A 12,766-nucleotide genomic window follows, 5' to 3' on the forward strand; every position below is an offset into this window, starting at 1 on the left:
CGAGGGAGGGGGCAGCATGGGGAGCCCTGGCTGGACGGTATGGCCCGCCACATCACGGTCACAGGGGAAGAGGGCCACTGGCCTGCAAGGGGCTCGGCCTCTGCCAGGGAGGGCTCTGGGGCAGTGGCTGCAGGCTCGGCTGGGCACAGTCTGCTCGGGCCTTCTGGGCTCAGACACAGCCCGTAGGGCCGCTCCAAGCAAGCTAGCAGGGAAGAGCCAAGAGGGCTGCCCTGGGCAGAGCTGACCAGAGGCCCCAGGCCTCCCCAGGCAGAGTAGAGCTCTGAGGGGCTGAGAGTCCGGGAGCTTAGAGGGTCTCCCAAGGAGCAGGGAGAGCAGCGCCAGGGCCACAGGTCGCCTGTAAGCGACACCGTGGGAGGACGGCAGCCAGCAGTGCAAGTGCGTCCTCCTGGCCCAGGCTCGGCCCTGGCCGCTGCAGGAGACCATGGAAAACGAGGGTCTCAGGAATATTCCCAAAGACAGGGAGGTGGAGCAGCTACTGGGGCCGGCGTCTGCCCACTGAGCCTGCGGCTGGCCCGACACAGCTGAGCTGGATGCCAAGATGCTTCTCTTGGTGCCAAGAGGCCTTCGTGTCTCCGGGGCGCTGCCTGAGGCCACCCCATCTCTGGTGCCAGCGAGGCAAGAGATATCCCTGGAGATCCTGTGCCAAGTAGCCCGTCCATTTGCTCCTGGTGGTTGGATCCCTTCTGACTGAGCCACGTGGACGGACATGGTGGCAGGCGAGGCCATGCCTTGTATATGGGCACAGGTATAGAAGCTGTGAGCCCACGTGGGCCTGTGAAGGAAGAACCTGCTCTGTGCCCAGCCCACCCCACGGAAGTCCACGTGTGGCCACTGGCATCAAGCCTGGCTTGGGTCTCACCTGCCTGCTGGCTGGAGTGGCGTGCGTGTTGCTACGAGCCCTGAAGGCCGGGCACGAGGGAGCGTTTTTTAATTCTACTCTCAGCTTCTCTTAAAGTGCAGTTCTCTGCTGTTCCCAGAACCTCTGTGGACGTAATTGTGGCACAATTTCTGTAAATTTTGGAAAAGCTGACCCATTGCAGCCTTCTCTTCCTGCTCTTCTGATTCTTGAGCCCCTCGAAGGTGTTCCTTGGCCCTCTCAGCCCCGGGTCCCCCCGTCACAACTGAGCCCCAAGGACTTGCTCGTGGAAGCCAGCATGGCCCCCTGGCTACCAGCCTTCCTCAGATGCGGGGTCCTGGACGGCAAGCAGGTCACCGAGTTCTCATCCTCCACCGAGGAAGAAACAGGACACCTCTGCTTTCCAGAAACACTGGCCACTCCGTAATTTGGCCCACAGATGTTACCCAAGTGCTTCCTGGGCGCCCTGCCCTAGTGGGGTGCAGCAGCAAGCGAGGAGGGCAGGACGGTACCCTCGGGCTGCACACGGGGCACAGGCCTGGGAGAAGCAGGATGGCAAAGAGGTCACGCGGGGAGCCCGGCGGGGCTGCTCAGGGCCCGGACCATGCCCACCACTAGGCCGGGTTCCCAGCCTGTGCGAGGAGCCCGCCCTGGCTTAGCGCTTCCAGAAGACTGGAGGCCTGGGCGCTGCCAAGGTGGCCCAAATGTCAGCTCAGGAAGCGGGAGGCGCCACCAGGAAGCTGCCTCACAGCCAGCCACGAGGGAGCACCCCAGCGCTGGCGGGTGCAGCCTTCCCCACCCATGGCACCTGCTCCTGGTGTGCTGGCCGCCGACCCGCCCTGACTGGGTTTCCTGGCTGCTGGGTCCGGCGGGCCAGGGGTGCGGGTGCCGCATCCCGCAGGCTGCAGCCTCCAGACTCTACCAGGCTGGGTCTTCTCTTGAGCTCACTGGTGGTCAAGGAGAGGGTCCTAGGTCCCCCACAGCTGCTCGCTAAGTCTGTGCAGCCAGTCTCTGGAACCTGGCTTGGTACACTGTGCCATCACTCTAGTGGTCTCGGTGGCTGGAAGCCCATCCCAGGTCTTGGCCACGCTTGCGGGGAGGGGTCCCTGAGTGCCAGTGCGTGGGCAGTCAGGTCTGCAGGCAGGAGACCCCAGGCGAGGCAGGGGTGATGAGATGGAGGCAGGTGATGGTTGGCGTGGAAAACTGGGGGCCGGGCATCAGGGGAGGTAGCGCTGCGGCCGTGTGTGGTGGAGATGCGGCCACCTGGGTCCTGGCCGCAAGAGGACCCCTGGTAGCGGCAGGGAGGCGGGGGCTGCACCGTGAACCCCGTGTGAGGGAGGAGGCAGACCAGCAGCCCCCATGCTGCTGCTCGCCCTGTTCTCCCGGGCAGGGTAGTCCAGGCTGGGGCTGCCCTGTCCTCACATTCCCTGGCTGGACGGCCACGTGCCCAGGCGGGGTCTTCTCTCTCCTGCAGAGCCGGGGGCTTCAGCAGGGAGCTGCCAGGAGGGCTTCCTCCTTCCCTCCGGGCTGGGGCTCCAGAAGGCACTGCCGGCCCGGCTCGGGGGGAGGCAGGACGAGGGCCCAGCCCCTGGCTGCAGGCACTGAGCGGAGCGCTGTCCTGACCCCCTCCTGTGCCCCCAGGCTCGCCAAGAAGTCATGGTTCGGGAACTTTATCAGCCTGGAGAAGGAGGAGCAGATCTTCATGGTGATCAAGGACAAGCCGCTGAGCTCCATCAAGGCGGACATTGTACACGCTTTCCTCTCGGTGAGCGCTGTGCACAGCCAGCGGCACCCGAGGCCCTCTGCAGAGCGGACGCCCCCTCGCTCCCACGTTTGTTCACACAGACCCCAGCTGGGCGTTCCGGCCCCCAAGGGCCACCTGGCGAGGGGCCCAGACGGCAGTCACAGGGCAGGGCCGGTCTGCGAGGGAGGGGCCTGGGGCGGGGGTGGAGGCCCAGGGGCCGCCCCACTCCCTGGCAAGGGGCAGCCACACGAGGTTTCCAGGACGGAACCCAGGGTAGGTGGGCTGGTGTGAACCCCATGGCCCCTTGGAGGGGGCCACTGCCCTGAGGCCCTGGGTGGGCTTCCTTCGTCTCACTGGGGGTCTCTGGGTTGTGAGGAGAGAGACGCTTCAAAGACGTGCACGGAAAGGTCCCTCGTGAGGCTGGGAGCAACTCCGGGGCCCTGTGGGGTAGAGGGGCAGCCCCCCCCCACCCAGGGGCACGGGGCCTGGAAGGGGGGGAGCATGCTGTCGTCTCCGAGGGGTGCTCAGCAGCCACGCACACGTTCTCCATTGGTGCCCATGCAGCCCAGGGGGGTCAGGGGTCCTGCCCCCACATTGGGATCGCGGACCCCTGGCCCACAGGCAGAGGCCAGCGCCTGCTGTGGGGCTCCTCCCACGTGTGGGCCAAGGCCCCGGCTGGGGCTTGCAGCCATCCACCCAGGGTCCCTCACACCCCCGCAGCCTCTGCCCTTCTGGCTGTGCCCGTAGGGGATGGCAGGGATGAGCCTTCTGGTGACCCAGGGCCCCAGGCCTCCCTCCTCAGGGACTCTGCTGCCCACCGCGGCTGGGGTTCTCCTGTCACCCCCATGCCCCGCCCTGCTGTCCCCAGCTCCGGCAAGGCCATCCTGGGACTCTAGAATCTGCTCCCCATGACTGGGTTCAGCCAGTGCCCTGTCGGCCTCTGTCCCTTGGTGGCCTTGGGACCTGACTCTGCTGGCAGGGACAGCCGTGAGCCCCTGGGGGGCTTCTGCCAGGCCTGCTGTGAGTGGCGATCCCCACTGCCGTGCAGCCAAGCATAACCAAGGGCCCCTGGCCGCGTCCAGGCCGGGGCGAGCTCCTTGGCAGCCCTCAGGTCACTCCCGGGCGGGAGGATGCTTTCCTAACAGCAGGATATTTTAGCGCCCCCGTCCACTCCCCGCCACTCCCAGCCCAGCACCTGCAGCGGAGCTCACTACAGGTCCCCCCTGCCTGCACCCAGGTCCTGTCTGCCCTCCTGAGAAACCCGGGTGGGCGGCTCAGGGGTCTTCGGGCGCTGCTCCGGCACCTTCTCCCGGGCTGCGGCCATCTCACAGCAGGAACAGGGCGCGGAGCAGAGGGTGGGTGGGCTTGGGGCAGCCACGACTCCCACCTGCTCTCCGCAGATCCCCAGCCTCAGCCACAGTGTCGTCTCCCAGACGAGCTTCCGGGCCGAGTACAAGTCAGCGGGGGGCCCGGCCGTGTTCCAGAAGCCAGTCAAGTTCCAGGTGGACATCACCTACTCGGAGGGTGGCAGTGCCCAGAAGGACAGTGGCGTCTACTCGGTCACATTCGCGCTGCTGTCAGGTGTGGTGGGCTCCAGGGCGCGGGGCGGGGTGGGGGTGGGGGCAGGCTGATGTGCAGGCTGTGACCCACCGGCTGCCCCTCCCCAGGTCCCAGCCGCCGCTTCAAGAGGGTGGTGGAGACCATCCAGGCCCAGCTGCTGAGCTCGCATGACCAGCCGTCAGCCCAGCAGTTGACAGGTGAGGCCTGGCCGGGCTCCACTCAGGTGGGGTGGAGCGTGCGGGAATCAGGGACGTGGCGCGGCCCCGGGGCCCCCTCTGACGCCCCCCAGGCCCCCCAGGCTGCACCCGGGGCAGGAGGCTCAGCGCAGCAAACTGAGAGGCGCCTCTTGTCCACTGTAGACACGCCCCTGCCCGCGCCAGGACTCAGCTGGGGCGCTGAGCATAAGGGCCAGAGGGTGGCCACCAGCTACGAGAGTAGCCTCTGACGCGGGCAGGTAAGGCCCCCGGCCACCTCGGGGCGGGCGCTGAGGCAGGCAGGTGCTCTGCTGAGCCTGGCCTCTGGGACTCCCTCTGCCTTAGTGCCCCGAGGGCTCTGGGCCCGATGCCCACGCTGGCCCTGGATGTTCGACCCCAACTTCAGGGACCACCTGGCCCCCCGTGGGGCGCCTACTGCCCTGACTCCCTGTGACGGCCTTGCCGTCCACCCCACTGGGGAGTTCTGCCTTGAGCAGGACAGAGGGGGCCTGAGGCCCTGGGCAGAGCAGGGGGTCCTCATCCTGGGCCGAGAGGGGCCCCCAGGGAAAGGGGCGGCCAGGCTGGAGCTGCAGAGCCCGGTGTGTGCGTGTGCACAGGGGCCCAGGGAGGACGCCTGAGGGGACGAGCCCGTGCAGGCGCGTGGGAAAGCAGGGTACGCATCACGGGGGTCGAGTCTGCGGGGTTGGCCTTGTTGAGTGGCTCTTCAGGGTGCCGGAGGCCTGGGCAGCCCCACCCGTCCCCCACTTCCTGCCACCCTCATCCCATTTGTCTGTTTCGTTTCCTTCCTCATCCCAACCGCAGCAGGCCCTTCTCGCCTCATGGGTGGGTGAGCCCCCCTGCAGCCCTCTGTTTGGGGACAGGGGCTCCTGTTTCCTGGTCCTCTGAGGGTCCCGGGGAGGGAGCCACAGGCCTCTGGCCTGGCACGGCAGGAACCATGCCCTGTAAAGCACCCTCACCCGGCCCCCCGAGGGCCTTGTGCTCAGCTCCAGGCACCCTGGGAACCACGGTGGACGCGGGCCTAGCCCTAGGGCTCCATCCTCTACTTCTGCCCCTGCCCCAAAGCAGGGGACACTTTCCTTTTAACCTTTGCCCAACCTTGGGAATGGGGAGACCCGGCAGGTCCCTGTCATCGTGCTCCCCACATGCCCACGCCCTCCCCAGCACCCGTTCCCACCCTCCAGCACTCGTGTCCCACTGACCTGAGCCCTGTCTGGTGCAGAAGGTGGGCAGAAGCTGGCAGCACCGTCTGGGAGGGGAGAGGGTTCCAGGGAGGACAGCCAGCTGCGGCACTCTGCCGTGCCTGGGACCCCTCCTGGAAGAGCAGACCGCACCAGCCGCCAGCCCCCTCCAGGCCCTGGCATGTGGGCACAGCCTGAGCGGGGCAGCCCAGGGGGCATCTGGCCAGCAGGGTGTGGGGAAAGGGGCAGGCAGGAGCGCACCAGGAGTTACAGGAATCAGGAGCCAGCCAGGTCTGCTTGGGCCCAGGGCACATGGGCCGAGCTCCCAAATGCTGGGCCAGGCCCCACCACCCAGGCTGCACTGCACAGGGGAGCCCTCACCCTGCCCTGCTGGGGCCCTCCTGCTCCACCCACCTGCTCAGGCTCACCTGGCCCTGCCCCTTGAACGCCCAGCAGAGGCTTTGGCAGCTGTCCAGCCCCCCAGGAAGCTCTTTCACATGCCTCCCTCCTCTCTCCGTTCTGTGCTGCAGACCCCACTAACTGCATGGAGGTGATGACGGGGAGGCTTTCCAAATGTGGTAAGAACTCCCCCTCCCACTTGCCGCCCACCACAGCTCCACTGGGCGCTAGCTTCCTCCCACACCAGGACCCAGGCACAGCCAGCCTGCCTGGCACACGCAGTCCCCGGAGCCCCCCTGTAGGGTTCCTGGCAGCCGCTTCCCTTCTGTCCCCTGCTGGACACTGGGACCAGGCATTGGGCCTTTTCCCAGGGACCCAGCCCTCCCCTCCAGGTGGCTCCCGTGGCTGGGTGGTCCCCACTTGTTGGCAGAGGCAGGGCAGACCCACAGGTGCACACACTTAATCCCAGAGGGACCCCAGTACTCGGAGCAGGAGGGAGTCCCTGTGCCCGCTGCCAGAAAGACTCATGAGGGTCCCGTCCATGGGCCCTGGCCTCGGGCTGGGTGGGACCAAGTGTAGTGTCCTCTGCCCACGGGTGGGTGGGATGCCCTGTGCTGTCCCTCCGCCCTGACTGGGTTCAGGAAATCGGGCTGAGCAGCCCCCGTCCACAGGGGGTCCTGCTGCCCCCCGCCCCACCCTGCAGGCGCTGCTGCTCTTCCTGCCCTCAGGACCTGCCCTGGGACCATGGCCTCCCTTCACACTGCCCCCGCCCCCTCGGCCTCCTGCTTACCCCCTCCCACACCCACATTCCCATGACTGTCCACCTGTCTGTCCATCTGTCTGTCTGCTCTGGCCTCCGTGTCCATGCCGAGCCTGGGCCTCCCCCTGCCTGCAGCTGGGTGCTGGGCTGTGGGTGGCCGGCAGTGGGTCCTGTGCTCCCGCTTGGCACCAGCCCCTGAGGGGTCCACTCTCTGAGCCTTGGTCTAGGGGGTCGGGGTGAGCCAGGCCATGTGGCTCCAGGACCGAAAGGCCAGCTGCGGGGGCGTGCCCGGAGCTTGGGCCTGGCCTGCGAGGGAGGAGGGGTCCTGCCAGAGGCCGTGGCTGCACAGCCCCAGGGCACGGGGGACCCCGCAGCCGCACCTGTCCCTGTGCCCCATCTCGCGGGTTCTTCTTTCTCTCCTGAAGGCCTCCTTGTTCATTCGTCTGTTTGTTCTTTCTCTCTTTCCCTCCCCCTTCCTCTCTCTCTCCCTTTTTTTTTCTTTTTCTTTTCTTTTTGTCTCCTGTTCTGTGTCCCCAGGCAGCCCACTGGGTAACTTCTTTGACGTAATTAAACAACTTTTTTCAGACGAGAAGAACGGGCAGGCGGCCCAGGCCCCCAGCACGCCCGCCAGGCGGAGGGCTCACGGCCCGCTCGGCGACTCCGCGGCCGCCGGTCTCGGCCCTGGAGGGGACGCCGAGCACCCACCGGGCAAAGACACGGCCAGGACGGGGCCGCCCGCCGCCCGCCGCGAGCAGCCTTAGACCCCCCCCCAAGCACTGACAGTGGCCGCCTTCCACTCCGCGTGTCCGGGCGCCCGGTTCTGGCCATCCAGACTGTTGTCGCAGAGCCTGGGAGGAAAGGAAAGGGGGCACCGGCGCGGTGCCTGCTCTCGCTTTCTCTCGCGCGGTCTCTGTTTCTGTCTGTCTCTGATGCCGTCACTTGTTTCCGCTCTGATACCAGGAATTATCCCGAAAAGTTAACATGTCACCTCCACGAGGCCACCCTCTGCGCTCCGTGCCGGACACTTGCTGACCGAAGGCAGCTGCTGCGACCTCCCTCCCTCCTCCTCCTCATGTCCTGGCCCCCGCCTGCTGACGGTCCCCGCCGGTCTCAGCTCCGCATGGCCCGCGAGGAGGACGCAGCCCTGAGGAAGCCCCTCCAGCCGCTGACCCGGGCCCCGGGGACCTGACTGCTCGGCAGGACCAGCCCGGCCAGGCCGCCCCCGGGCAGGCAGTGGGAGCAGACACCGCCCGCCTCGCCGCCGCCTGGCCAGCACCGCCGCCCTGTCTGTCGTCTGCGTCCACTTCCCGCCGGCCTGCTCTGGGCCTGGGGGCTGCGCTTGGGTGTGAGGCCCCTTCTTGGCCAAGGGACGAGGAGAGAGACCCTGCAGGCACTGGCAGGAAGGGGGCGGCTGTCACTCTCCCCGGCCCAGGACCCTCTGCCTGCTGCCAGGGCGGCCGCGCTGCTGGGGCCGGCTGAGACCAGTGTTACTTACTCACCGCTTCTACTGAATTCCTTTACTTCCCTGTCCAGGGACAGGGCAGCAGCGTGCTGCCAGCTGTCTGTCTGTCTGTCTTGGGCAGGGGCGGTGTCTCGGCCAAGGGGCGCTCTGCGGACGGAGCCGTCTACATGCCGGGGGTGGGCAGGGAGGCAGGCAAGCTGCTGTAAACTTTAAAGAATTCCTGCAAGATATTTTTATAAACTTTTTTTTCTTGGTTGTTTTTGGTAAAGGGTGTGGGGGGCTGCTTGGGCAGGACTGGACTCTGTGTTTCCGTCTCCTGCTCTTGGTTATTTCTATAAACACACACATATAAATACATATATATTTAGAGGGTGACGTAGCCAGTGCTGCCCTAGGCCCCTGGAGGGGTGGGTGCACAGCCTCCCGCAGCAGCCAGTTCAGGCTGGGGTGCTCCTGGCTATGTGCCCAGGAGTGCAGGGGGCGGGAGGAGCCCACCCAGGAGGGCAGGGGCACTGCAGGAATTTTTTTAATTAAAATAACAAAAAAGTTGAAAAAAAAAGTTGGCACTGTCCCCTGCCCGCCCGCTCTCCTCTCTGTCCTGCCAGCCAGGCCCCGCTGGCCCCGAGCTGCCCGGCGAGCTCGAGCTGCATGCTTTGCTGTGACGAGTCCGTCTTGCTTTCGGTGTCCTCCCGCCCCCTCCTCTCCCTCATGTATGGATTTTAATGCTCTGTCACACTGAACCTCTACCACAGGCTGGGATTCAGGTCCCAAGAACAAATTTAAACGCCTATGAGAGCAAAGCCACACGGCACGAGCAGGAAGGGGCTCCCGTGGCCAGGAGCACCTAAAGCAATACCTCTTGTTCGCCACCATCTTTTGTACTTCGGACTCACGCGGACTCACGCAGAAGTCCACGCAAACGGACGAGCCCCATCCAGTGTACCCCCTGTCAAATAACTGTGAGCACCTTTAGTTCTGGAACAATAAATTCCTTCGGCAATGACACCGAGGCAGTCTCCGTCCGGGCCAGGGCATGGGAGGAGGGGCGCGAGCGCCCAGTCGGCCTTGGACATCACCACCCCCGCCCAGCAAGGAGGACCAACCCAGGTGCCGTGTCCACTCCCAGCGTGTTGGGCCGGGAGGGCTTCTGCCTGCAGGGTGAAGTAGCCCCTGCCCCTTTCTTGAGCAGAGGCTGGGTGGGGCGCCGGAAGCAAGGGGCCCAGGCGGGTGGTGTCACTACCACCACCGCTGCAGAAGGAGCTGGGGTCAGGGCTGTGGACCCCACAGACACCCTCAGAGACGACTTCTGCAGCGCGAAGGAGGGGTCCAGCCTGTACCCCAAGTCCACAGCTGCAGCCTCAAGTGGCAGTCCTTGGCAGGTCTGAGCAGAGAGCCAGGCAGCGCCCTTGGGCCACGCCTTAGCCTCTTACGCTCTTGCTTTCCCGGGTGAAGCAGCTGGGGAGCGCCATGATCCCAGTCTTGGCCACGGTCCCCAGCACCGCAGGCTGGGTGGCTGGTGGGCTTCCTGGACCACCTACCAGCTGCCGGGAGTACCCTGACAGTTCCAACAACCAAGCGTGTACCCAGACACTGCCCAGTGCGCCCAGGCTAGCAGCCCCTGGGAGCCCTGCCCTCCTGCAGGCACAGGTGGTTGCCTAGCCAGGGCTGAAAGAGCATCTGCTGAGGGGCCGCGGGGCTTCTGCTGCCCTTGAGAGATGGGTGCCCAGAAGGTACTCTGGGGAGACTGGAAGGGCCTGGCTCTACTTCACCTGCTGGACTGGACGCCTCAGCTGATTCAGCATGAACGTAGAGTGAGGGGGGCACCTTCAGTTCCGCCAGGCGCACGCTCACCTGCTCTCGGGGCCCAGCCCAGGGTTCTGTGTCTGCTTTACCTCCTGACTTCCTCTTTGGGGCCCCTAAGTGCTGGAGGTCTGGCGTCAGCCTTAACAGGCACATGCTGGCGCTTCCACAGACCTCCAGCACCCCATCTGCTCGGGTCACCACAGCTCTCTGGCTCGGGGACTGCCACCACCCCTATCCCACCTCTGGCCCCAAGCACACTCTTGGGTGCAAGTAATGGAAACCAAGGCAAGCTGGTCTAGACCAACAGTGAATAGTACTATTTATCAATATGAAATAAAGTTTATATGAACAGCACATGTACGGACTCGCTATGGCCCAGGTGTTCTGGGCATGTGTTACATAAGCAAGTTGGTCCTTACATGTTTCCCACAAAGTAGAAACTAAAATGGAGCCTCAGGAGAAAGTGGTGGGTCCAGCCTGCAGCCCCCTGCTCAGTCGCCAGACCAGAGGAGGGTCCGTGTGGATGGACAGGGGAGGAAGACCACCAGCACGTGCGCAACTGAGGCCCCGGCTGGAGGGGGAGCCCGCAGGGGGCAGCCCAGCCTGAGCGCCAGGGTGCTGGAAGTCTGCCCTAAGTGCTGAGGAGGGAGCAGAGGGGCCCGCAGACTCTCGCCTTGCACAGTGGAGCAGCGTCAGAACTGGGGGTGCAGGGGCAAGCCCGAGTCCTCCAGACCAGCAGCACAGGCAAGCAGTGCAGACACCGCCCAGGCCAGCCAAGACGGCGGTGGGGAGAGCCAGGGCAGCCCTCCAGGCCGCACTGTTCCACCTGCCACAGTCTACCCTCTGGCTCCTGGATGCACTTCCATTCCCAGGCAGGTACACTCACCCCCATTTCAGGCCCCTCAAAGTCTCGCCCAGGTCCAAACCCTCATCTAAACGCCATCACTTCAGAAGCCCTAAGCCATCATCTGAACGATAGAAATTTTGGGTGGGTTTGGCATGGGCCGTCTGGGTAGGCTCTAGCTGTGAACTGGTGAAACCAGAATTCTGCTCCCAGGGTACCACAGTGGGTAGGCTTGGGCAACAGCTCCCGAGGCAGGAAACAGAAGAGTAGAAGGAACTGCGGGTCCCGAGCAATTTCAAATGCAGTGGGCCGACCCCACTAGGTCTCAAGGCCAGGGGTGAGCCTTCAGGGTTCTAAGCTCTGCCCGCGGGGCCACGCTGGCAGCTGAAGGCGCCTGCCTTCCTGTTCCCTGCTGTACACCTGGGGTCCATCAGCTTCTCATTCCCTCCTCTCCATCCCGTGAAGCACAAAGCAGCAGCACAAGGGGCAAGAAGCTTGCGCTCTCCTGTGTGTCATGGGGATTCACGCGCTTTGAGGCCAGGCTGGTCTGCAGGGCTCCCCATAGCCCCCGCTGCCTCTGCTTCCTGCTGAGCAGGCTCCAGGCTCCACCAGTCACGGCCGTGTCTCTCCGGAAACTTCATGTGACCAAACGCTCCAGCCTCTCGACCTGAACAGTAAGAGGTTGTCCAGCGACTCTCTCGGCTTGGCTTTTTCTCTACAGCACAATTTCCTGACAGTGAATCTCTTAATTTTAGGACATTATGCAATCTGGACAGGCCAAGAATTTCTCAAATCATCAAGTCCTGGTTTCTGTCTGTTTAAAGTTCTGCCCTTAATTTACCTCTTTCCAGTTGCATTTTACTATAATAAGCATCAAAAAAAAAAAAAGTGGGGGGAGGGGGGAACCAAACAAAAAAACATGTTTCACCTCCGGTGCTTTTACTTAGTCATCTCAGCTAAATACCCAAGTTCATCACTTGCCTGTCTGCCTGGCACCCACCTGTGCAGGGTGTGGCTGAGCTGAGCTCCTGCCTTCCCACACCAGGCTCCCTCGGAGCGCCCGCCCTTCATAACTTCAGGGGCCCTCCGGGGGCACTGAGGCTTCCCTGGAGCCAGAAGGGGCACCAATGCCCGTTTCCTGCCCAATCTGTACAAGGCCACCTTGGCCTTTTCCATCACACTCCTTAAGATCCTTCCAGCATCCACTCTGGGCCCCGTTCCAAAGCCACACTGATATTTTTTCTGTTTTATCATCACCCCCCTCCTGGTACTGAAATCCGCATTTGCTTCCTATTGCTGGTGGAACAAGTTACCCAAACAGCCCGTCTTCCCAGAGCCCCCAGCCCGAGGTGCCTGCCTCCAAGGAGGAGGGCCTGGGTGCCTTCCAGCCCGGGCTCTTGGCAGGAGCAGCTCATCAGGTGGTACATGGAGCCCCTGGGGCAGTGTGTGCGGGAGTCAAAAGGGCAGCCTTCACAATTCTGGTGCCAGTTCCATCTCCAGGGACTGAGGCAGGGGTCTGGGATTGGTGCCTGCACTGGGGAATTTAGTTTAAAGCCTCCAGCTGACCCTTGGTGCAGGGAGGGCTGGAGGGTGCAGGAAACGCAGGAGGAGTGGCAGGGCTGGGCTGTAAAGATGAGGTGTGCCAGGCCCACACCTGGACTTTCTGGGAAGCCCCCAAGGCCTGAGCAGGCAGGATGGTCAGGATCAGCGTGCAGACCTCTCTAGGGTGGGAGGGGAGGTGCTGACAGTGGGCAGGGAGACCAGCAAAGTCTGGGGAAGAGAAGGCAGGCGGGCCCGAGCCCAGTGGGGTGACAGACACCTGGGAAGCAGAAGGGGCCAGCTCCTGGCCCACACTGTGGGAGGCAGAGAAAGAAAGGAAGGGCTGCTGGCCTCCAGCCAGGTTGCAGGGCTATGGTGGTGCCGA

The 12,766-nt window shown here is 64.2% G+C and overlaps 1 protein-coding gene across 8 annotated transcripts in view; it reads left to right on the forward strand.

Annotated features, from left to right (window-relative positions):
• Positions 1 to 10,360, forward strand: part of BRSK2 (BR serine/threonine kinase 2) — a 59,411-nt gene extending 49,051 nt beyond the window's left edge. For 3 of the 8 annotated variants that reach the window (XM_077115333.1, XM_077115339.1, XM_077115336.1), the window contains 5 exons: positions 2,519 to 2,642; positions 4,022 to 4,202; positions 4,289 to 4,378; positions 6,105 to 6,152; positions 7,694 to 10,360. In XM_077115333.1, coding sequence (XP_076971448.1) covers positions 2,519 to 2,642; positions 4,022 to 4,202; positions 4,289 to 4,378; positions 6,105 to 6,152; positions 7,694 to 7,713 — 463 coding nt within the window. In that variant the 3' untranslated portion in view covers positions 7,714 to 10,360. Of the gene's footprint in view, positions 1 to 2,518; positions 2,643 to 4,021; positions 4,203 to 4,288; positions 4,379 to 4,540; positions 4,636 to 6,104; positions 7,287 to 7,318; positions 7,495 to 7,693 lie in introns of those variants that run through there. The other 5 variants (XR_013157471.1, XR_013157470.1, XM_077115335.1 and 2 more) reach the window with 5 other exon arrangements.
• Positions 10,361 to 12,766: the final 2,406 nt, after the last annotated feature.

The sequence above is a fragment of the Tamandua tetradactyla genome, chromosome 9 (assembly GCF_023851605.1).
Source record: "Tamandua tetradactyla isolate mTamTet1 chromosome 9, mTamTet1.pri, whole genome shotgun sequence".
NCBI lineage: Eukaryota > Metazoa > Chordata > Mammalia > Pilosa > Myrmecophagidae > Tamandua > Tamandua tetradactyla.